At 36.0% G+C, this 25,826-nt stretch overlaps 1 protein-coding gene across 11 annotated transcripts in view; it reads right to left on the reverse strand.

Annotated features, from left to right (window-relative positions):
• UNC79 (unc-79 homolog, NALCN channel complex subunit) overlaps window positions 1-25,826 on the reverse strand; it is a 342,891-nt gene that overhangs the window by 297,684 nt on the left and 19,381 nt on the right. For 9 of the 11 annotated variants that reach the window (XM_072623542.1, XM_072623545.1, XM_072623540.1 and 6 more), the window contains exons 2-4: window positions 15,714-15,834; window positions 9,240-9,544; window positions 4,732-4,902 (exon numbers count right to left, since the gene is read on the reverse strand). In XM_072623542.1, coding sequence (XP_072479643.1) covers window positions 4,732-4,902; window positions 9,240-9,544; window positions 15,714-15,834 — 597 coding nt within the window. Of the gene's footprint in view, window positions 1-4,731; window positions 4,903-9,239; window positions 9,545-15,713; window positions 15,835-25,826 lie in introns of those variants that run through there. The other 2 variants (XM_072623539.1, XM_072623543.1) reach the window with 2 other exon arrangements.

The following is a 25,826-nucleotide window of genomic DNA, read 5'->3' on the forward strand; positions in this document are numbered from 1 at the left end:
AGAAGGTAAAGGACTTATTTATGGTAACACAGCTATTATGTATCAAGTGTAAGACTTATATACCACTCTCCCTTTCTCCAAGGTCAGTTCTCTATCCACCATGCCATGTTACTTCTCATCTCTATTTTGCAAATGAGAGAACTGAGGCTTATAGAAAGTAAACAACTTGGTTACCTTCACAGCTAATAATTAGCAGCTAGTAAACACAGGTAGTAAGTTTTAGAGTTGGGACATGAACCTTTGTCTTTTATTACTAATACCACGGCTCTTTCTAGTACACCATGATGTCTCTCAGTGTCACAGCCAAGCCCTTTGTCCCCTGCCTGCCTTCTTATATACCTAAAGTGGTATAGAAATGGGAGTTATTATTACCATTATTAATTCTAATCTAAGGCTTTTGTCACTGTCCCATATTGCCTCTTGCTGCCTTTGGTCTCAAAAAATTCATAAGAAAGTAAAACACTAATCTCTTGTTTCTATCAAAATTTCTACTAGGCACACATTTCCCCTTCATTCACCCTTCACTCTCCTAACCCCAATTTCAATCTCCAATGCTAGTAGAATTTCTGTTGTAGGATTACTTTTTCCCTTCTTGTCTGAGTCTTTGTACAACTGCCTGGGCTGTGAAACAGCAAATGTGACAGATATATGAGGAATCAGCTCCTCACAGTCTGACTCTATCAATGGCTCAGCAGAACATTTTCAAAGATCTTAAAAACCAATGGAATGAATGCCAATTGTCAAACTACTTCAGTTAAATGTAAAGTAGGATCTTTTATTAACATAGATATATGTTGATATAGAGAACTAAAGCTTAATTATGGGAAAAGGGAAAGTTATGGGCAGGCAAGTTTTTTACAAATAAGTTAATAAACTCAAGATATCATCCTGGTGTTTTAGAGCCAGAAGGAACCTTAGATGTTTTCGAGTCCTTCATTTTACAGACAGAATAATGTAAGCCCAGAGAAATGAGATGATTTGTCTAAAATCATACAGCTAATACCAGATAGCAGCAGCTCACTTTTAAATGGCTCTTAAAGACCAACAAAATACTTTCCAAACAACAACCATGTAAAGTAAGTTGTGCAAGTATCACTATTTTGCAGATGGGAAAACCAAAACCCAGAGGATTAGCAGTGACTAGTTCAAAGTCACAGAGATGATATTTGAAACCAGATGACTTAACTCTTCTATTTGTTGTTGTTGTTCAATCATTTTTCTGTTGTATCCAACTCTTCATGATCCCATTTGGGCTTTCTTGGCAAAGATATTGGAGTATTCTATTATTTCCTTCTCCAGTTCATTTTACAAATGAGGAAACTGAGGCAAACAGGGTTAAGTGACTTGTCCATGGCCACACAATTAGTAAGTGTCTGAAGCCAGAGCTGAACTCAGGAAAATATCTTCCAGACCCCAGGTCCAGCATTGTATCCACCACACCACCTAGCCACCCCTACTTTCCTACTACACTACTCTTTCTAGAGCTGAATGTGATCTTAGTGGTCAACTGATTCAAGCCTCTCATTTTATAGCCAAAGAAACTGATATTCAAAGAAGAGGAACTTCTTAGGATCTCACACATATTAAATGGCATAGATAAAATTTGAATTCCAGTAGTCTGGTTCTAAAACCAGCCCTCTTTTCATATACCAGGATAGTGGTCTAGTCTAACCCCCTCTGTTTACAGCTGAGGATGTAGAATCCCAAAGGAGCTGAAACTGACCTGTAAAAGTCACATAGCAAATGGTAGAATCCAGTCTTGAGCTAAGACTAGAATTCAGGTCTCCAGACCAGCTGTTCTTTATCTACAGTAGGACATTATAAGTTATTTCCTACTCTGTCGGAATCATTCTCAATTAAAATTTACCTATTTTATCTACTTCTAACAGCAGCAATGTTTTAGCTCATGCCTTTAAAAAGTTCTGGGGGTTGATCTACAAAATGCTTGATGAGCACAATAGAGAAGAGAGCAGAACAATTAGGTAGAAAATTTATTGTTTTTAAAAAACATTTTGCCTTATCGGGATATTTCATGTAAAATGTATTTAGACCAGAGCTAACTGGATAACTTCCTCAAATTTCCATCTCCCTTTGCTGATGTAAACAAAGTCTAAATTTATTTCTTTTTAACTTCCATCTGTTAAACCTAGATTTGTCCTCTATGGCAAAACAGAGCAAAGTTTAATCCTTCTTCCAGATAACATTAAAATAATGAGTAGGATAAATACCTACTTACCAAACGTTATTATGAATTGGTATAGATTATTTCTATACATAGTCACCAATTAAGAGCCAGGCAGCATTTTCTAATGAGGTAATAGGATGATGAAAAATTAATTTTTTTCTAAGGATTGAATTTGAGTTAGCCAATAAACATTTTTTCTGTGAGAAGAATGTTACCTGGTGAAGCTAAATGATAGTCCTAAATGATAATCAATTTCCAGGCATTTAAAAATATAGGGAGAAGTTGCCATTTTGAAAACTATAAGACCTACCATCATTTTCTCTTTGTGTCTGGCTTTACCCCATTTCTAAAATGAGAAGTTTGAGTTTGCTTTCTAAGCTCCCTCCTGGCTCTAGCATTCTATGTATGACTGTAATTTGGAGTAGGTTCTATATTCAGAAATCTCAACAAAGAAAGGACTTAAGCCAGAAAGGCTTCTGCCTCATTCTTGTGTTCAAATTCTTGAAGACGGCTATCATATCCTCCCTACGTCTTCTCTTTTCCACACTACATATTCTCAGTGCTTTCAACTCATGTCATACGGCATGACCTGAAGCCCTTCTTGATTAGTATCTTAATGAAATGGTTTCAATAAACAAAGAAGTAAATTTTCAAACAAAAATGGCAGGTCATTATCCAACTTTCATGAAATAAACTCTTCCTTAAACATTATACACAGTAACAGCCACAGTGTGCAAGGATTGTTTCTGATAGATCTAGCCCTTCACAGAAATGTAAGTACCTAAAACATCCCCAAAGGACTCTTAAAACAAAATGTCATCCACATCCAGAGAAAGAACTATGGAATCAGAATGCAGAAGGAAGCAGAACATTTTTTCTTGTGTTTTGTCTTTTTTCTCATGGTTTCTCCCATTTGTGTTAATTCTTCTATGCAATATGACTAATGTGAAAAGGTATTTAATAGGAATGTATGTGTAGAACCCATATAAGATTGCATGCCATCTCAGGGAGGGAGGGGAGAGGGAGGGAGATAAAATTTAAGACATATGGAAGTGATTGTTGAAAACTGAAAGCAAATAAATTAATTAAACTTTAAAAAATAAATAAATTCTTCCTTGTGGAAGTCACTCAGTCATTCATTGTAAATCCTCCTAATGCCATCATAATACTATATATACCACACAGAATGAAATAAGTTATCATGTTAGCTATAAATTTGAGTAGTATAGACAATCAATATGATAGTTTCTCAATTCTTTGGATAATTTAGGTAAAAGCAGATTGTTTCAACCTAAATTACAAGAAAATGAACACTCCATATCTTGAAATATAACCTTTTATTAACCAATATGTGAAACTCAAAAATCAAAGAGATCTGAGTTGGGGGAAAAGATGGATTAGATAACCTTTTAGGTTCCCTCTAGATCTTTGGCTCTGTTAATTTGTGAAAAATACAGATGTGTGTGTGTGCATGTGTGTGTACACATACATGAATATATGTATGTACATATGAAGGTATGTGTATATACATATATGGAAAGCAACTGAGCACATTAAAACAATGAGTAGAATAAATATCTAGTTGCCAAATGTTATTATGGCTTGGTATAGAACATATCTATACAAAGTCACATTACTAACCAAGCAGCAGTTTCTAATGAGGTAGGTAATATAACAATGAAAAACGATTATTTTTCCTTAAGGATTGAATTTGGGTAGGCCAATAAACACATTTCCCATGAGAAGAAAGTTATCTGATAATCAATTTCCAGGCTTTTAAAAATGTAGATAGAGGTTGCAATTTTGAAAACCATTGAGACTTAATATCATTTTCTTTTCATATTCATGCTCTGGAAGGGCCTGGAAGATTAACCCCTTAGCAATGAAACACAATTCAATTTAACCCCACAATTATTACTATATTTTGTATCTGCATCAACACTCCAAATTTTTTGAAAAGGTTCTTATATCTATCTTTTATTTTTATCATAATAATATCTCTATGAGGTAGGCAGTGTTAAGTATTCTTAGTTCCCATTTTGCAGATAAACAAAAAGATTCAAATCATATGACTTACTCTTAAATTGAAGGTCACAAACCAAATTAGAAGTAGGACTAAAATCCAGATCACCTAACTTTAATCTAGCATGTTCTACACAATAGCATACTTCTTTTAGGTGCAAAAGCTAAGGATTATTGTATCTCAGAAGGTATGCATGCTTCCATTTTTATGACAGAAAGTTTTCATCATCTGTAAAATGGAAATTTTTGAATAATGCATGCTCTACAACATTTTATTTTTTCCTACAACATAAGGACAAAGTATGAATCTATAAAAATTCATTCCTTCACTTGATCTTTACCACAATAATATTCATGTCAAATTATGTCTTTAAATTACAATCAGTCTGTAAAGTAATTCTAGTATATTTCTGAAAACCTGTAACCAATGGCATCAAATACAATTTTCATTGTCGGCATATGTTAGTGTATCTAATGTCCTTGCAAAATGTGATAATATCGACTGACACTGAACTTGAACTTACATATAGCCATGGGTAGAAAAGATGTGCTAAGATATTCAATAATATCCTTGTGTAGAAACGGAGGAAAGGTAGCTAATGTTGATATCATCGTGTAGGGCAAAGTACTCAGAATGTCATCGTTAAGAAAGGGTAGCAAACACGTCGTTGTATAAAATATTGACTGTCCAAGATCTGCAAAAAAAGAAGAAAAGAAAAGAAATTAGTAACTAAGATAGTTTGTAGACAATAAAATATACTAGTTTTGGGGCTTGCAGTTTTATGAATTGACTAAAGAAATAAGCTACTATATCTCCCTAGCCATTAGGAAGTCAATTGAAAATTGCCTAGTCTATTGCTATATGTGTAGCAGACATCCAATGTTTGTTGAATTAATATATGTATACACAATGTTATTCAACAACATTGAAATTCTAATCATTATTCAAGGGCTAGCTCAAGATATCATTTTTTTTTCCATGAAGCCTTCCCTGATTCCCCAAGACAGAAATGATTTTTCTCTCCTTGGAATTCATGTAGCATCTTATTTGCATTTTTTCTTATGCACCTGTCACATTCTTTTTATTTAATATTTACTTCTGTACACATCACATACTCCCATTGGTGCAAGCCCCTTAGGTACAGGGATTATTCTTAATGTACCTTCCTCAGTGCCTCCCCAATACAATGCTTGGCAAATAATAAGTATCTAATAAGTGTCTGTTAAATGAATGAATAAAATAATATGATACAATATATCACTCCTTGACAGTAGGAATTGTTTCATTCTTTGAGTTCTTCTTGCTTAGCACAGAGACTGACATGTAACAGGTGCTTGGTAAATGCTTGTTGATTGACTAATTGTAAAAACACTGGATATTCATGCTGCTCCTTCCTTTAATCTTCTCAAATAGCTTTCTATGTAGTAGTGAGTCTTTAAATTTCTGTATTGTTCTTATTTCCAATATATTTTAAGTAAGATGACACACTCAGAGGCGTTCTAGGACTTGCCTACCAGTATTTTATCAAGCTGATAGTAGCAGGGAACGACAATACCTCCAACCATGCCATATAACGTGAAAAACTATATCTCATGATCGTTGCCTCCAAAACTGAGATGCAGGTACCATAAAATCCAAGAAAGAAAAATGTAGACACTAATGTTGCATTCCCTTAAGTAATTAACTACTTGTGCTAGGAGTGGAAACGCTGTTACAAGTAATGCAAAATAGAGAGTAGATGATTTAAACGTCATTTCTAGTTCACTTTGGAACTCATTATTATGGAGTCGTTCTAATAACACTGTACTTTAGTGGGTAGGAAAAGGGAAAAATAATATTTAGCTGTTCTATGATTTCACTCTATCAAATATTATTCCAAGTAAGTAGCCCCTCATTGAAATAGTCTTAGAACCAAAGTGCGACAAAATGCTAGAAAAACAAGGACCTTTGCTATCTAATTCAATCCCTTCATTTTTATATTTGAGGAAAATGGGGCCAAAAAGAAGTGACTTGCTTCATGCTGCAGAGCCAAAATAATTATATGCCACCTTCTCTCTGAGACTACCTTCGACTTACATATAATATTGTACGCATATAGTTATTTGCATGTCCTATCCCCCATTAAGATGATGGGGTTTTGCCTTTCTTTGCATCCTAGTGCTCAGCACAGTTGCTGGCATATAGTAAACAACAAATGCTTGTTGATTTGACTTGACTTGACCTGACTCCCAGGACTGTGCCCTCTCCCTGCCCTAAACTGCTGTTCAGTTGAATTATTATGAAGGTATACCCTCTGTTTCTAAATCCTTTTACCTCTCAAGATTGACCTAAAGTTATCTGCCTTCTTTTAACTTTTCTAATGCAAAAACAACAGCAAGTGAATGACAACAAAGAGTAAAATGAAATAATTTTAAAACAAAACATAAGGCATACTATTTAAACTTCTCCACAAATAGAGCAAGCAGAATGCAGTTGACCTGAGCTGTAATTCTTCTGAAGCTCTTCTTCTTGAGTCAAAGCATCACAGAATATCAGCGCCAGGAGGGATCTTAAGACACTGTCTAGTCCGACTGCCTCACTTTACAGATGAGGCAATTCAAGTCCAGACAAGTGAATTGACTTGCCCACTGCCCCAAAAAGTAGTGGCTTCAAATGCTTCAGAGGTTGTCGTTTTGCCCTCACTCAAGGTCTTCAAATAAACACTTCCTTATTAAGGATGTTGTAGGAGGAATTATTGCATATGTAACACAGAGTTGAACTAATGGCCTCTTAATTTAGACATCCTATGATCAAAGTTCCATAGTTTTTACATAGCCAAGCCAGGACTTCTATTCTCTCTCAGTACATTTCCACTATACCATACTACCAATAAACACTAAAGAGCTTAATGAATGCTACATTATTTAATTTCAGATTCTTTATCCAAATTCCACCCATCATTCTAAGTGACAACACATCTATTCAAATTATTCATGCTACACTGGGTCCTGAAAGACAGTGAAGATTTATTCCTGTATTTTGAACAAACTAAAGGCAAAGGATTACTAATTCATCATGGAGGAGACTCCATGGTAAACCATTCAAAAAACATTATACTGTAAGTAATTCCAGTTCATAAAAACGAAGAGAAAAAACAACACCCCAAATACAGAAGGCTTTTAATGGCCAAATAGCCCCAGTAGCAGCCGGGACCACTCTGGAACCATGAAGTATTAGTTCAGTATTGGTAACAATGAAAAGTCATGCTTATATTCCATTGCTGGCATTATCATAGTAATCTTTCGGAGCACTCTGTTCAAGAAGGCTCTAGTTTGAGGTTGTGAGATTTATATTGCTTTAAATCGTCATCAGTTAAAAATTAGGAAGAATCTTAGATGATTGCAATCAAATCTTTCATTTTAGAGATGAGAAAACTGAGAACAGAAATTTAAAGATACTTGCCAAGGCCAAATTGACAATAGTGGAGTCAAAACTAAAAGGCCAACAGAACCAGAGCTAGAATGTGTCCTTTTGATTATTTTATAAGATTTCAACAAAAGTGGATTGAATTAAAAACTGGTCTTTATGTTTTGAAATAAAAACCTGTTTTCCATTCAAGTAATCACAGAAAACAATTTGGATCAACTTTAATTATTTTAAGCAAATAAAAAAAGATGAACAATTTTAACACTTTCTGACAAGTAGCACATCTTTGTTCAACTATGAATTTTAATCTACTTTGAAGATCATTTGCACATTGATATACCATTTGGATTATAGTCATACCATATAGTCATACCAAAAGACCACCAAAATTCAACAATCAAATCGTCAGTATGAATTCAGTTCAATTTTTAAAAAAAATCACTAAATATACTATGGCAAAACATAACACACACTAGTAAAAGATTTAACTAGGAATGTATGATAAGATACCTGGAAAATACTCTCATTCATCTATACAGTGAAAATTCTTTATTGGGCTTTCAAGAATAAAATCGCTAATGCCATAACTCTTAGAGAACTTCTATTTACATACTGCCTTTCTCCAAAAATATCAGAGTAATTTATTGAATATATTGACTGATGAATTCTCCCAAGATTCCTGTTAGGTTAGGGTACAAGGTATTAATAATATTCCCTTTACATTTTAGGGAAATGAAACACAGAAAGGTTAAGAAAAGTGGTTAAGGTCTAAAATCACATTATCCAAGAAGAGGAGGAGTCAAGAAAAGTCTTGATGACCATTCTAGAATACTATTAATTGTGGCCAAAATGCTTTAAAGTCAATATTCACAATCATAAACACCAAATATTAGAGCAAGAAGGTTCTTGGAATCATAAAACTATATGGCAGCTTAGAAATAATTGAGTCCAGAAATGACAGATACATGGTCCATGGTACATACCACGAGTATGGCCAAACCAGATCAAAATGTAATTGGAAATGTTTTATTAAATAAATAAAAACATAATATAATATAGATAATATTAATTTGTGGTTTTCTAAGTCAACATGCTGCCCTCAGGAATGTTTCTATTTGAGTCTGCCACCATTGTCCTACTTTATTCCCTTATTTTACAGAAGTAAAAAAAAATGAGGTTATAGGACTGTCCACAGTTACAAAGTTATTCAATGGGCAAGACCCAAGATTTCTTGACTCCTAGTTCATTGATTCATTGAGTTAAGTGTAAATTTTTATTTCTACAAGCCAATATTCAATAAACATTCCATCTCTGTTTGCTTCAAAATAATTCACTGTCTAGCTGAAAAGAATCTGATCCTTTAACTCTCCCTATGAAATGCAGGTTGGCTTAGAAAGTAGATATCAGAATGTCAACAGCATATATATTTTAAAATGGTGGAATGGGGGACATCATAAAAAAGTTTCACTGTAAACAAACTTTAGAAACACATTACCCCAACAAGTGATTCACAAATAAAAAGCGGTCTCTGACACATACCTCCCTACCACCCCACCACCAAATAGCAGAGGCATTTGATACTTTCATTCATCTGAATCCATTGTAATAATCAGGATAGGTGCTTACCATGTTGACCATGCTGTAGTAATGGAATGAGCTCCAGCAGAGTCACCAAAGTCACGTAAAGGCCTTGATAGTCCAATGAAGGGTAATCTGATAATTGAGCATCACGACTTTGCTGGCCACGTTCAGATGGAGCATCTCGCAGGACGCTGTAAAGGAGGGAGCGAGTAACAGTAGGGTTGATGGAACTGACCTGTGGTCTTAGAGATGGGGTGAGTGGGAATGGCACAGGAAAAAGACACATGGTCATGGGCACTGTCAAATTGGAGGCATCTTGGCTTTCCTTCTTCCCTGTGCGGGACAAAATGCTGTTGGGGGGACAAAGAAAAAATAGAGACAACAAAGACACAAAGAACAGCACATTACATTGAAATGACACTATAAAACAAATAATAAAACACCAGATATTGCCCCACATAAGATGCAATTGCTACAAAGGCAGTGTCTACAAATCTAGTAACCGGCCATATACTTCATGCTTAGAGATACTAAGAAATTAAGGTTGGACTTGGTGATAATTTGCATTGCATCTCATGTGTTATCTGGTTAATAAGGAGCAAAAATATAAAAATGCATGTTTCATGTTTCAGTGCCAGACCCATGTTTTACAGTTCAGCAATTTGGTAAAGGGGTGGTTTTCTCAAAGAAGAAAAAGACTATCAGATAGTTTTTGTTTGACAATGCAAAGGCACTTGAAAGGGCATTTTTCTGCATGACTGTCTAGATCAAGTCAATTACAACATGCAAAATAAAGGCATGGCACTTCCAGAAACATGTTTTAGCAAGAATAAACATGTGTGTTTGTTAAGAAAGTCTTAAAAATCACATGTTTATTTCATCAAAATAATGTCTTTATGTATTTTATGATACTGTTTCATGACATTCTGTCAGTATCATTTGAGATAATGAGTTTAAACAGGCACATGGATTTAGAAATAATATATATTTCTAAAATGCTTAACTAAGCTACATTTGGAAAAGCTATAAAATAATATATAGTTGATGGTCTGTAGCATATGTTTGTGAGCTAATGATAATGGTTGTTTATGTGTGTGTTTAAATTTTGCATGTTGGGGAAGGAAACATCTTCTCTTATGAATACAAACACTGCTTTGTTAAATATTTACCTTCAAAATTCTAAGGGTTAAGCAAGCAACACCTGTTATATAGCTGCACATCATACAGTATGCTCCCATTCATTACTGATGCTACTTACGGTATTATTCAACAAAACTCACTATAAATTAGAGGAAAAATAATTTAGAAAATTAAAAAGTTTAGAGGGAATCAAAATCAATAACTAAAAATAAATTTCGCTTGCTTTTAGCTTGGACATTTTAAAAGACATTTTAGTAAAAATTACTGCAGCTAAAAAAAGTTATCAATTTTTTTTAAAAGAAGAAATTGCTGCTTAAAAAAACTTGGGGATTTGTTAGGGTTTTATTTGCTTACAAAGTAGATTATACTATTTATCAGAAGAAGAAACAATAAATAGGCAATATAATTATAATAGTAATAGTGATATACTTTGCACTTATACAGCGCAGTTCTATAGTAAGCATATAAGCTTAACAAATGTGAAAGTAGAAAGCACTTATTTTTGTCTATGCTTCATTATATAAAGCAAACTTAATCTACATCTATTCTATAGTCATTACACAGAACTAAATTTCTTAGTGATTGGCTGTTACATGTACAAATGGACAGTTCTGTGACAAGTTGGTTAGTATCAGGCATGCTTGCTATGTCAGCTATTCATTTATTCTTCTTCCCTTTTACGGACAGATAGGTCACAATCTACAATAGATGACTACATGGTTTTCCATGTGCCTTATTTACCTCTCAGTTTCCTTTGGCTTCTGTTACCCAATGTCCAGTGCAAAACAATTGATAATAATAGAAAATACTTTCAGAATATTTACAAAATATTCCTTAGCAATAAATAACCTAAGAGTGGATGTGGTTTGTTTTTAAGTCATCAGAGTGCTGAATTCTTGATGTGATTTTTTTTATTTGCTTGACTTTGATTGCTATGCCTAATAAATAGCTCACAATGAAAAGTGTGGCAGTATTAAAATTCCTGTCGCATCTGTCCATCTAGATCTTTTGAGGGTGGCATCAAATTATCCATCAGCCTTGGAGCTCTCTTGCAACAACAGATCTCTACTGAAAATATCACATTTAAATGTACTCTTGAGAAGGCCAGCCCTCAGAAAATCAGGTCTCATCCTGTAGGATTCTATCTGGGCCAAGGCCATAACCACGCTGGAGCATTAAAAGGAAATACCCCTTTCGGGACACCCTGGTTCCCAGCTGGAATTTGCACCTATCCCCACTAATTACATTTTTATATGCTCCAAAATTATTTCTAAAGTCCTATTAGCACAACATTTTGCACATGAATCTGCATTCCACTGAAAATGCCCATAGAATCACAGAGGAGAAGAGTCAGATATGTTATTTCCCAAAATTCAGGGAATTATTAGTCTATCCCCAAATTATTAACATTTGGATAGGATTTTTTTAGAAATGGTACAAACAGATCAGCACTTATCATCTCAGGGAAAATTAGTCCAATATAATGAAATAAAAGCAACCCCTTAAGTAAAGCCCTGTACCCCAATCAAACTTTTCTTGGAGGGGGAAAAATACTATAATGTTTTTAAAATGAGTATTATTATACTCCTTAAAATATGAATATAAGAAAACCTTTTCCCAAGAAATGTTTGATCAGTTAGTTAAAATATCACAAGCCAAATTCCACTTTCTGAATTCCAGTTTGTTATTTTTGCCTCCTTATGTGTGGTACTTTCAATAACAGTTGCACACATGCAGGGCGGGAAGGATGTCAGCAGTAACGTCTGGGCTACAGATCTGATAGCAGAGCTGCCCCCTCACTGCCTTTAGATTCAATTCTCAGGTGAGGGTAGGAGGAAAAGGCTGATAATGAGTAATCCATGAAACCAGTCTTTAATTGCTATCCATGTGTATTAATGTAAGGAAATGCTTTCACTTGTGGAGAAACTTAAGCGCTAATGAATAAATGTGTAATGCATCATTTATGGTGATTTTATGATGTTTTGTGAAGTTTTTTCAAAAAATAAAAGTATTTTTCCCAACCAAATGGTGCAATTCGGGAATGATGAAACCATTTCCCCTATCTGCAGTTCTTACTAATAGAGATACACTAGACATTAAATCACAGAGAATGCTAGGAATGCCCTGCTCAGAAGAGTTAAGCTTAGCAGCCAAATTTTCACCCTTCCTTTTCAACCCATAAGAGATTCTCCTTTCATAGCACTCAAAATTAGAATATATTAAAGCTAGAGGGGACCTTAGAAATTATCTAGGTTAACTGCCTTATTTTGCAAATGAGGAATCAGGGCCCCCAAAAGGAAGTGACTTACCCAAGGCCCATAGCTCCTTAGTGCCAGAGCTGATATTAAAAACCAGGTCTTGGGACTCCTAAAACAGTTGTTTCCAAATACCATGCAAACACTCTTCCATATTCATAAAAATTCTGTGCTAAGAGAGAACCTCTGAAGGAGTGTTGGGGAAGATGAGAATTTGCCTTCACATATTCATAGTAAAGAAAATTAATTTGTCCAAAGTTTCCCATGAGTTTACAAGTTTGACATCTGAATTCATTCTAAATGGTGAAAAGAATTTACTTGACTAATCTAGGTTCTGAAGCTAAATAACTGAAAAGTATATAGATTAACACATCAATCTCCTTCTATTCACTGTATTTGTTGGTTGCAATTGAGAACTCTGGGCTGAGAATGGAATCTACTTTTTAAATTATTTTAAACTCTCTAAAAAGTTAGCACCAATCAGTTCAACCTTGATTCCATTTTTAAAAAAATTTATATCCACTGTTACCCTGAATGGCACTGGAGCAAAGATTGGTGCTAAGGAATCTGAGAGTTTTCAATTTTGAGAAAGGCCAGGAAACTTAAAATTTTCAAACTGGGGAAAGAGCAAGCCTATTCAAAGAGAACCTAGATGTGGAAAAAATGGCTATGGTATGTTTTTAACATGAAATAAAATTATAAGCTCCTCAGGGAGGACAGGGATAAGATGATATTCTTCATTATATCCCAGACAATGTCCAGCATATGACTTTACACAGAGTAAGGCAATGAATAAATTTGTTGGATTGAATAGAAATGTATTATGGATTGAGTAAACATATAACAGCTCTGCCCAATTTATTTTCCAGGAGTATGGTAACATTTTGATATGTTTCCTTTCTTGGTTTTTCTTCTAAAGTCCTATTTTGATGCCTCATCATGGTGTAGAGGAAACTCTGGGTTCTTGACAAATGTGCCAGCAAAAACACAAGCTGTGGCACAACCTAACAAGCTTGGGAAGGGCTTGGTGATAGATCACGTGTCTATAACTTGAGGGTCAACTTCGCTAAGTTCAAAAAGGCTTATCACAATGTTGGCTATAAGTTAGTAAGGTTTTGGATCTGTGTAACTTGTTACGGCTATCTTTTAAAGCAGGAGTTATTAACCTAGGGTCTGTGAACTTTGTATGGATTTTTTTTATATTTTGATCATTATATTTCAATATAATTGCTGTCCTTTGAAATTCTGTGTATTTTATTTGACGGATTTAAAAAACATCCTAAGAAGGGATCCATAGGCTTCAGCTTACCACAAAAGGGATATATAAAACACACAAAAATTGTTGCAAGCCACCATGTTAAGGCAAGAAAGAGTTAAAATTTAAGCCGGTAGAGGGAAGGCCACATTGGTGAAATTGTGATTCTTTGGAAATATTCAAGAATCCTTTCCTGATATGATTTTGATAAACGAAGCTTAGCATCTCTGCCGAATTCAGTCTTTAGACATTTGCTCAAAGAAGTTGAGATGCTAAATGTCTTTAGACATTTGCTCAAAGCTTTTACAGAAATAAAAGGGAAATTCCTGAAGTATACCACTGGTATCACTGTATTTAACCGCAGTTCTTGCTAAAATGAAATATCTTGCTATCTTACCTGGTACACTTTCATAATCTGGGATTATAGGAAATGATCAGTTTCGCTTTGAAAACCCTGATCTCAAAGACACAAGGACTACATTGTTCAAAAGAAAATGGTCAGGTTCTTTGGCTTGCAAAGTTTTCACTATACAATCTCTTGCAATAATAGAAATTGGACCAGTAATTAGTCATTAAAAGGGGTAAAAAAAAGATCATTTCACTTGGGCTAGCTTAATCACAGACTATAAAAAGACTTAAGGAGAGGAAGGTCACAATCTATTTCTTGGACCAATACCTTAAGTCTTTATTATTCAGTCCTGTCTGCTTATGTTCCTCTGGTAACATCTTCCAAAATCCAAATGAAGCCCTCTGGCTTTGGAGATTAAAGGAATCTCAGATATCACCTAAACCCCTCCTTTACAGATGAGGAGATTGAGGCCCAGAGAGGGAAATAACTTGTCCAAGTAACAGACGCTGAATTCAAATCCAGGTCCTCTGAATTCACAGTGCGTACCCTTTCCACTACACCAGTGGTGTCAAACTCACATAGGGAGGTGGGCCAATAAACTGTGTATAAGAAGCCTTGCAGCCACACTGACTTAGAAAAAGCAAATATTAACATTATCTATATTTTCATGTATTTTTATTTAATTTGTTAAATATTTCCCAATTACATTTTAATCTCATTCAGGACACACTTGGGACTATTGTAGCTACATGTGACCTTAAGAATTGATACCTATCTGACACACATTTGACCCCTCTGTTCTACACCACAGGTGTTCCCACCACAAGGCATCAGAGTAGGAACATTATTGACCCAAACAATGAACTGAATTTTTTCAGCTACTGTGGCCCATTTGCCTGCTTGGCTACCTTGATGATTGCCATGAAGCAGATGGACCTTGATTTTATGTTTTAAATCTTCTTCACCTTATCATAAGAGCAGACAATGAAAAATAGGACCTAAACTTCTGTTTACTTTTTCCTTGTCCCTTAAGAATTTTAAATAACTAATTTTAAAACACTTTTATCAAATGAAGTGCACTACAGATGTGCAAAAGTTATTGTCATGGCATTGGTGCTCTTTGTTCAGGAGGAAGGAAATCCTAGTACTATATCTAAGTCCTACTGAGCATTAACAGTAGAGGGATTTGTTTTAAGACGTTAAGTTAAAACAATGTCCATTCTCAGTTTAATCCAACCATCTATTGGCATAAAGTTTATAACCTTTATTCCTTTTAATCAGACACTTGAAAGGGAGCTTAAATTAGCATATCAGGCAGTAGCCATACAAGTCATCATTTTAAATTGATGTCTATGATCTGACATTATCTATTTTAGGGAAATTAAGTCCCGACTCTTCTGGCAGAGCAGTGAAAATTTTAATGTCCATTAAAACCTTTAGTTCAATCAAACATTAGGTGCTAATAAATTCCAAAATACTGCCTAATACTTCTTAGAGGAAGAGGATAATTTAAAGCTTACCTTAACAAGGTCTGAGAAAAGTATTTCAGGGTGTTTGCGATGTCAGTCCCTGAAGGTACAGGATAAATGTTGTGGAGGACCCGGTTATGATATTCCTGCAGGTGGCGGATCTTGGAAGCAACTAGAGCAAAACAAAACAAGACAAGAAGGATTTTGTAGCATGTATTGTTCCTAAGAGTTTCATTTTGTTTTAATCATCATTTGCAAGTCTGACTTTAATTACACCTCTAAGAAATCATATGTTAATTCTCTACCAGAATCTCTTGCTAAAATTTGTAATAGAAACAATGACAACAGTGTTCCAATAACTTATGCTTGCTTGTGGCCAACACATCAGTAATATATCTTACAGAAATTGCAAACTATCCATCTTTGATTTTGTTCCTCTAATGAGAGAGACACTCATAATAATATGAATAGCCTAAACTTCTACAGTACGTTATAATTTGTAAAGTTGTGGTAATACTGTGAATCAGATACTATAGATATTATTGTCCCATTTTATGGATGAAAAAACTGAAATTCAAGAAGGTGAAGGAGCTCCTGATAACACTTCCTCTATAGACAGCTCATTATTGGCAAAGAAAAAACAGAATAAAACCAATAACCTTTCTATTCTCAGAAAATATTGTGGTTGTGATTCTGGCTCCTTTACATCCCAGTCAACTGAAGTTGAGAACGAGAACTGAAAACTCTTTCAGATAATGCCCACTCTTCAGGAACAGGGTATTGTGCATTGGCATCAATTCAAAAGACAAATGCCTATCACATAACCAGAAAATCTTTACATCAACAATATATGATGATACTGTACTTGGCGTATAGCCACACTGATAAATTACGTTAAAAAGTGATTAATTTGAGTCATACAAGTAAAATAATAAACTAGTGATTGCAGTAAATTTTAAAATGAATCTCTCATTTTCTTTAAGGAACTTAAGAGTTGTTAATACCTTTCTGAGCTTGGCTGCCCAGACCTTCCAAGGACGCAGAATACTGGGGCTTGGATAGGATCTCCATTCTCCTAGACCTACCTGGAGTCACCAACATTGTCCATACTCCTGACCTGACTGTTTGACCTGGCTGCAGTGACTGGACCAGTTCTAGTCATTCCTCGTTGACACAACCCAAGGAGCCATGATGGTCAACTTCTCTTTGGTATCCTCTTCCACAGAGCTCAATTAGTGTCCATTGGTCCTTCTCAGTCATATGTCTCTGAGGCTACTGAGAGAGACCATTAGGTGGTATGACTGTCGCTATCAGCAGTGAACATAAGATAACTCTTTAGTATCAAATCCAGGAGAGACAAGGTCCTGCTGATTGCTCCTAATAGTGAATGAAAATTAGCTTCTAAATGAATTCTAGTCAAAATGACTCAAGAAAGCCAAAAACAAGCAAGATATTGATGACACGAAAAGGGAAAAGGATCATCACACAATTTTAGAACTGCAGAGGACCTTAAAGAAAGTACTTTGTCCAATACCCTTATTTTATAGAAAGGAAAATAGAATGCCTAGACAGAAGAGTGACTTGCCTGTGCCTGAGTTTATACTGCTAGTGAATGGCACAGTCAGGTCTAGAACACAAGGAGTCCCAATCCAGTGCTCTCTCCACTAACCCCATATTCTTATTAAATTTTAATGGATGTAGAAGTGATAAATTTTTACTCAATGGCACCCAGGAGGTGGCAATTTCTGACTGCTTCTGACCTTAACACTACTTCTAAGTTCTGAGGGAGAAAAAAGCATTAGCCATATTTTCATTTTTCTGCTTAGACTATTTGAATTATGTCTTTGAGGCAATTTCTTAGAAAAATAGTTCAAGGCTGCCAATCCCCATGAAATCTTGAACTTGTACAGCACCTCTGCCTTGAAATAAGCAGACAAGTTCACTTCTGATATCACATTTATCCTTATAGGTGTATTGCTTTAAAGTTGTTTGGTTTTCCCTAGGAGCATTGTGCAAAAACACAAAATTCTTTAAAAAAAAAAAAAGGCTAAATTATATCTCTATAGAAATCATAAGACATCAGAGCTGGAAGAGATATTACATTAATAGAATGTTAGAACAAAGAAGACTAGAGTTGGAAGAGACATTAAACACAGAGGTACCTTACAAAACAGAACATAGATAGTATCATCGATTGTGAGTTGGACAGGACTTTAAAGATCATCTAGTACAATCCTTTTATTTTGTGGGTAAAAAAAACAGAGCCCTGAGAGAGGAAACAAGTTGCCCAAAGTCACATAGCTGATTAGTATGTCAGAGTCAGCATCCACCCATGTCCTCTGCCTTCAAAACCAATACCACACCAAACAAAACATTCAAGCTGGAAGAGACCTTTTGCTGCTGTTGTTCAGCTGTTTTTAGTCATGTCCAACTTTTCATGACCCCATTTGGAATTTTCTTGGCAAAGATACTTGCAATGGTTTACCATTTCCTTCTCCAGTTCATTTTACAGATGAAGAAACTGAGGCAAACAAGGTTAAGTGATTCACCCAGGATCACACAGCTAGTAAGTGTCTGAGGCTAAATTTGAACTCAGGAGGATAAGTCTTCCTGACTCTAGGTGTGGCACTGTATCCACTTTACCACCTATCTGCCCTCGGAAAGGACCTCAGAGGTTGTCTAAGTCAACCTTCTCATTTGACACAAGAGAAAACTGAGTCTTAGGTGGGTGGTGATTTTCCCCAGGTTTCATAGTTTGTAAGCAGAAGGGTTGAGATCAGGACCCTGATATCTAGTTCTAGTGCCCCTTCTACTAAAGATAGAGGCTGTCTAATCCAGCCCACTCATTTCACAGACAAAGAAACTAAGTTGAAGCGAGGCTTAGTGAATTGACCAATGTCACACAAGTAGGAAGTTATCACAAGCAGGATTCAAATCTAGACCCTCTTACTCTAAGACCCACCCTCCTTCCTTTATACTACACAGCCTCTCTGAATGACATTGACCCCATTTCTGTTGTACTAGGCATCATCTTTCATTCAGATTAAAGGAGGGTTCCCCCTTTTCTTAAACACACAACATGTAATTTTTAACCTTTTAGGTATTTCAAATAAGATAAGGTAAATAAAGTGCTTTGGAAACTTTACAATGCCATATAAATGTTAGTCATTATGATGATGATATTCTCATTGTGGTCATGCCTCGTTGCTAAAGCCCGTCTCATATTTTGACATTCATCAAGTTGTTTTACAATTATATTCTGCATAAAGTTGATCCAGTCAATGTCATTTTGTATGAATGCCATTAATCAATCAGTGAATCAATCAACAAGCATTTATTAAATATCTCTTACATGCCAGATACCGTTCTAGGTCCTGTGGATTCAAAGATTAAAAAAAAAGAAACTATCCCTGTCCTCAAAGAGCTTACATTCTATCAGAGGGATCATGTACACATAAGTAAATGCAAACTATATAGAAAATAATACAAAGTAATTGTAGGAGATTAGCACTAGCAGCTGAGGGATCAGGAAAGGCCTCTTATAGAAACTGGCACTTGAACTGAATGTAATGGAATCTAGAGAGTCTTAAGGCAAAGGAGAGGAAGAAATACATAACCAGAATGGAAGACCTCCTGGGAAAAGATATGGAGAAGAAAAACAGGATGCTGTGTGTAAAGAACAGCAAGTATTATCCCCAAAGTCTTTCATGCAGCTGCTCACTGTCTACTTACATGGAAACTATCTCCCAAATATAATATGGTTTCATCTAATATCATGAGATTGCAGAACAATTAATTACATTATGCAGAGTATTCCTGCTTCTCTTTATGATGGATGGGATAGAGTTAGAAGTCCAGGAGAAAAACTGGAAAAATGGACATGGAGACTGATAAGCATCAGGACATCTACCAAAAAAGAAGGAATGCTCCTCTAGCCTCAGCTATAGCTGATAAAGGGGAATTTTCAGTGCACATCCATCTCATATCACATTGTATTTTATTGAACCATATGAAACTGGAGTGTCACCCTTGGACTCACTGCCTCATGAGGTTCATAATAGAGAATTCATGAAATACTGCCTTTGTATAGAAGAAATAAATAAATATAAAGGAAATACTGCCTTCGCTGGAAACTCTAGAAGCAGACTCTCTTGAAGAGAGATAATGCATTTTACACACAATATTTCAAAAGCAACATTTTTAAAAGACTATGAACACAAATATTCCCCTTTTGTCATTTGCGCTATTCCCCAGTTTTCTTCTCCTTGTCATTTTTCCTTCTAATGATTCCAAAATCAGGCTTCTTTAGCCTTTTATTACCTTTATGCTTCTCATAATATATTTATTATTATACCTTTCCCATATTGCTTCTTTTCCTTATACTATGGATATCAGTTATTCCACTCTTGTCCTTATCCTTTTATTTAGCCCAAGTTACCTTTCATTATATGGTCATACATATCTTATATAGGCAGGCATAGTGGCTAGAATGCTGGATTTATTGTTCAAATTCTACCTCTAAGAGTTACCAGTTATATTATCCTAGTCAATTTTCTTTACCTTTATGTGACTAAGAGAGTTAGTCACCAGCCCACTGCCATCTGCATTAGTGCATACCGTGTGGTCCTTATTTTGAGAAAACCGCAGGTCTTTCCCATATTCATATATCTTTCCTTAATATATTAACCAAGTACTTAATGAACACCAGTATATAATACTATCCATTTGTTCCATTAGATACTTAGAGAATGGGAGTAATTTAAGGCTGGACACATAAATTTGGTTTTTGAGGTCTTTTCCAGCTCTAGATCTATGACCATATGAACAGATGATCACTGAAACATGAATGTAAATGAGGTTATTAAAAAAAAATCTCAGAAAGATAAAAGAATGTAATCCAAGATAGGGCCTCAGGGGGACCCACAATTATGAAGTGGAAAATGGATAACGGATTAGCAAAAGAGCCTGAGGAGCAGTCAAACAAGTGAAAGGTCTGGAGAACCAGGAAAAATCAGTGTCACAGACACAAAAGGAAGACAGGGTATCCAACGTGGCCCAGGTGTTCAGAATCCATAAAAAGGTCAAGGAGATTGAAGACAAATAAAAGGCAAATAAATCTGGTATTTGTAATTGAGGGGACATTGCTTTGAGTGAACAGTTTCCACAGAGTGGTGCAAAGGATTGAGAGAGAAGTGGGTAGTGACCAATCAAGGTAAAGTCTGTAAAACAATCTTTCTGAATGTTTGACAGGGAAAGAGATGAAATAAATATGGTAATAAATTGAAGAGATTGCAAATTCAATTTAAGGTGATTTTCTCAAGGATAGATAAATCTGAGTATATTTGTAGACATAAGGGAAAGATCAAAGATGAAGGAACAAAATGAAAGTGACTGATAGGTCAGACTCTTGAAAAAGACAGGAATAGGGGACTGGAACAGGGTAGAAGCAGAGGCATTAGTTAACCTTGACAAGGAGAAAAATTACCACATTTTTTTCAGACTGGAGTAAAAGAGATGAGTGAAGATGTAAATAGTAGTAAAAGAGAAAAGGGAAATTACAGTGGATGTCATTGATTTTCTCAATTAAATAGCAGGCATGGTCATCTGAGAAAGAGGGATTGGGAAAGGCATTGGCAACTTCAAGAGAGAAATTCTAAACAGATGAACATTATGATGGAGACAATTGAAAATGAATAAAAGGCGTATTATGCATCACTAAGGACCCAGTTGAGGTTATATAACAAGAATTTACAGCCAAACTAGTTGGCATAATGATACAATTTCCTTCAGCAGCTTGTTGCAAGGACAGAGAAGGCACATGGTAGGGAGTGATCAAGAGGAGGGGACTGACAAGGCATGAATGGTGGAAGAATATAGAGCAAGGGACTCAAGAGTAGAGGACAGAAACTGGTTAATTATTAGGTCCAGACTGTGAAGAGAAGAAAGTGAAGCCAGATCAGAGAGGGAAGGAAGGGGAATAGGGTAGGAAGGGGAAGAAAATTATTATGATAATGAATAGCTAACATTTATATAGCCTTTAAGATTTGCATGAGTACTTTACATATGTTAACTTATTTGACCCTCACAACAGCCCCATGAGGTAGGTATTATTATTGTTCCCATTTTACAGATGAGGAAACTAAGACCCTGAAAGGTTAAATAACTTACTCGGGGTCACACGCTAATAAGTGTCTGAAGCAGAATTCTAACTCAGGTCTTCCTGACTCCTAATCTTGTATTCTATCCTCTGTGTCATCTGGACAAACAGGAAGAGATAGATGGAGTGGAGGCTATAGTGAAGAAGAAAGTAATTAAGGAGGAATGAGGTAATCAAGGAGATGGAAAGACAAGAGACCAGGAAACAGAAGAATAGAGTTCAAGATCACTGAGATGGAACAGTTTAGGTTGATGAGAAAGTCAAAGGTATGATGACCCTCTCTGGGGTGACTAAAGCAAAGCAGAGAAGGAGGTCATGGAAGAAAATAAATTCAGAGGACAGGGTGATCCCCATAAACTGAAAAAGTCAAACCTAAAGGTGAGGGATGTAAGAGAAAGGAAGACAATGAATCATGTACCAAATTCTCTAAGAAAGAATGGAGGGAAGTGACCTGAAAGTTGGAAGGTGACAGGAAAAAATAACCTAGACATGGCAACCTAGACAGCTGAAATGCACTTCAAAGTAGTAGTGACATAAGAAAGGTCTGGAGGTGCCAGAAAAGCACAAAGGATTCCTTTTTTCCTGGCCCACTCTGTTGGGGCTCATGAGAGGAATGGCAAATACTATCGATAACTACAAGTCATTTAAACTCTCTGAACCTCAAATTCCTCATCAATAAAATGCACCTAATAATAACTCCTACCTCACCAAGCTGTCATGAGAATCAAAGAAGTAACAAATGCAATCTACACATTTAACACTAAAGTGATTTTCAAATGTTAAAGTGTTTTTTAAAATGCTCTTTTTTGAAAGACAATAAAGGGTTTGCTCATAAAGCTACTCCCTGCTTCATTTTGTCAGTCTACAGCTAAAGAACTGGCAGGGTCTCATTCTTCTGATTACTTTGTTGTAGTCATATAATTTGATTTTCCAGCTCAACTTACCTCACTTTACATCAGTATATGAAAGTCTTTCTATGCTTCTCTGAATTCATCATGTTCATCATTTTTATGGTACAATAATATTCCATTATATTCAGGTGCTACAATTTCTTTAACAAATCTCTAGTCAATGGGCATCCATTTTGTTTCCAATTCTTTGCTACTACAAAAAGTACTGTTTTAATATTTGGGTATAGGTTTTTCTTCTGGGAATGATCTCCTTGAGGAATATACCTAGTAGTGAAATCTCTGGGTCTAAACATATGGACATTTTCATTACTTCAGATGGCTAATTTCTAAATTGCTTTCCAGAACATTTAATACCAATTCACAGCTCCACCAACAATGCAGTAATGTTAGGACCTCACTCTTCACTCCTTCTGACTTCTTACATATATAAATGCTGCTTTCTCCTAGTTGTATTCCCTCTTGTTCTACATGTGCAACTTACCCTCGGAATCACAGAATGTCAGAGTTAGTAATAACTTCAGAGATCAACTAATACAGCAAAATTCCTGACCAAAGGAGATCCATCTAGCCTCCACTTTAAAGACTTCCAGTGACAAGAACTCATTACCTACCAAGGAAGCCCTTTCTGCTTTTGGACAGCTCTAATTATTTGGAGGTTTTCCTTACAACAAAATAATCCTATAATTTCTATTCATTTTTCCTAGGAAAGAATTCAAGGCCCAATATTATCTTTGTTTACTGTTCTACTTCATATCCCTGTGTCTTCTCCTCAAATACTCCAACTACTGCCACTTTTAATTTCTCTTCTACCTGTATTTTGTACAAGTCCCTTCTTCATAGATGCAGTCATTTTGGCTTGCACCCATTAATACTCACAAAATTCCAGTGGGAACAAAAAGCAAGAAAGATTTATAAACCCATTTCAAAGAATGAGAAACTGGGTTACTTAAAAGTCATTCAACATGCTGAAGGTCCTAAAGCTAATCAGTGTCACTACTGGGACTAAGACAAAGAGCTGGCATATATAGAAGCACTTAAACACTTTTCTTATTCATTCCTGAGTGGCAGTCCAATGGTCTCCAAACAAAAGTAGAATGCAGTCACCTATCTGATGGACAATACAGAGAAGCTGCTGGGATCATATCTACATATTTGGAAAGGCAGCTATATTGTAACAAGAGTTCTAGACATAGGAGACCTGTGTTCAAGTTCTGGCTCTTAAAGTTGTTATCATTTTCTGCTTAAAAGGTACTTTCCATCTACTCAGTATGTATCTTATATAAATTATTTTCAATTTTCCTTTGTAGCACTAACACTTAATTTAGAACCTGGCACATTGGAAGTACTTTTTAAAAGTACTTAAAATAATGTTATTGATTGATTAATGAACTAACTTGACCCATTACTTGATAATTGATATTGACAGCATATTAGTCCAGAAAAAAAAGTGAGAACCTTAATGAGTTCCAGTGCAGGAAAACCTTAGAGATAAATAAGCTGTGAAGTGAAGACTTGCTTCCCCTATGAGACCAGTTTTCCCCTACAACTGAAGCTGAAAATAGGGACTAAGAAGGGTGGAGACACATGCCCCCATTATTCAAATTTTGGTTCAGCAAAAATCAACTTCAATGAACCTCCATTAAAAACCTACCTTAGGGGCGGAGCCAAGATGGTGGAGTATAAAGATGCATATACTCTAGTGCTTCCCCCACAGCCCACAAAATACCTGTAAAAAATGACTTTCAACAAATTCTAGAGCAGCAGAAGCCACAGAACAACAGTGAAAGAGGTTTCCGGCCAAAGGTAAACTGTGAGGCCAACAGGAAGGGTTTATCTCACAGGACACTGAGTGGAGCACAACCCAGCCCTGGCCATGTGGCACCTGGAAGAACAGGACCTAAACAGACCTCTGGGGCAGAATTCTCAGCAGGAAGGGTCCCAGATCACTCAACCCACAAGAGACAAAGAAAGCTCCAAAGGTTAGTGTGGGAGGGCTTTCCCAGCTGGGTGAGAGGGGAGTGGGGTCCCCCCAGCACTGGCCCCAGGCGGAGGCAGCAGCAGCAGCAGTGGGCAGCATAGGGGCTAAGCAGAAGCAGCCTGAGTCCACTATCCAGGCTCCTCAGCTTAAAGCCCCTGGGGGAAATAAACAGCTGATCTGAACCTGAGCCCTCTGTGGTGGCCCCACCCCCACTCAAAGCCCCTGGGAGAATTAAGCAACTAATCTGAATCTCAGCCTTGAGCACAATACTGGGGGGAAGAGGAGCACTAGGACCCTCCTCTTGACAAAGGATTCAGAAGTCAAGTAACTGGCTAGGAGAATGCCCAAAAAAGGGGGAAAAAAATAAGACCATAGAAGGTTACTTTCTTGGTGAACAGGTGTCTCCTTTCATCCTTTCAGATGAGGAAGAACAAGGCATACTGTCAGAGGAAGTCAAGGCTTCTGTCACCAGTACCTCCAAAATGAATGTGAAATGGGCCCAGGCCATAGAAGAGCTTGAAAAGCAAATCACAGCTTGCTAAAGGAGAACCAAACAAAAATGTTGAGGAAAATAACAGTTTTAAAAATCAGCTAACTCAATTGGGAAAAGAGGTCCAAAAAGCCAATGAGGAGAAGGAGGCTTTAAAAAGCAGAATTAACCAAATGGAAAAGAAGGTTCAAAAGCTCACTGAAGAAAACAGTTCTTTAAAAGAGAGAGTGGAGTTCAGGGAAGCTAATGACTATGAGATAAACCAAGAAATTAGAAAACAAAATCAAAAGATTGAAAAAACAGAAGATAATGTGGAACATCTCATTGGAAAAACAACTGATCTGGAAAATAGATCCAGGACAGACAATTTAAAAATTATGGGACTACCTGAAAGCCATGATCAAAAAAAGAACCTAGACATTATCTTTCATGAAATTATCAAGGAAAACTGCCCTGATATTCTAGAGTCAGAGGGCAAAATAAATATTGAAAGAATCCACTGATCACCTCCTGAAAGAGACCTGAAAAGAGAAACTCCTAGGAATATTGTGGCCAAATTTCAGAGTTCCCAGGTCAAGGAGAAAATATTGCAAGCAGCTAAAAAGAAATAATTTGAGTACTGTGGAAA

The sequence above is a fragment of the Notamacropus eugenii genome, chromosome 7, assembly GCF_028372415.1.
Source record: "Notamacropus eugenii isolate mMacEug1 chromosome 7, mMacEug1.pri_v2, whole genome shotgun sequence".
Classification (NCBI taxonomy): Eukaryota; Metazoa; Chordata; class Mammalia; order Diprotodontia; family Macropodidae; genus Notamacropus; species Notamacropus eugenii.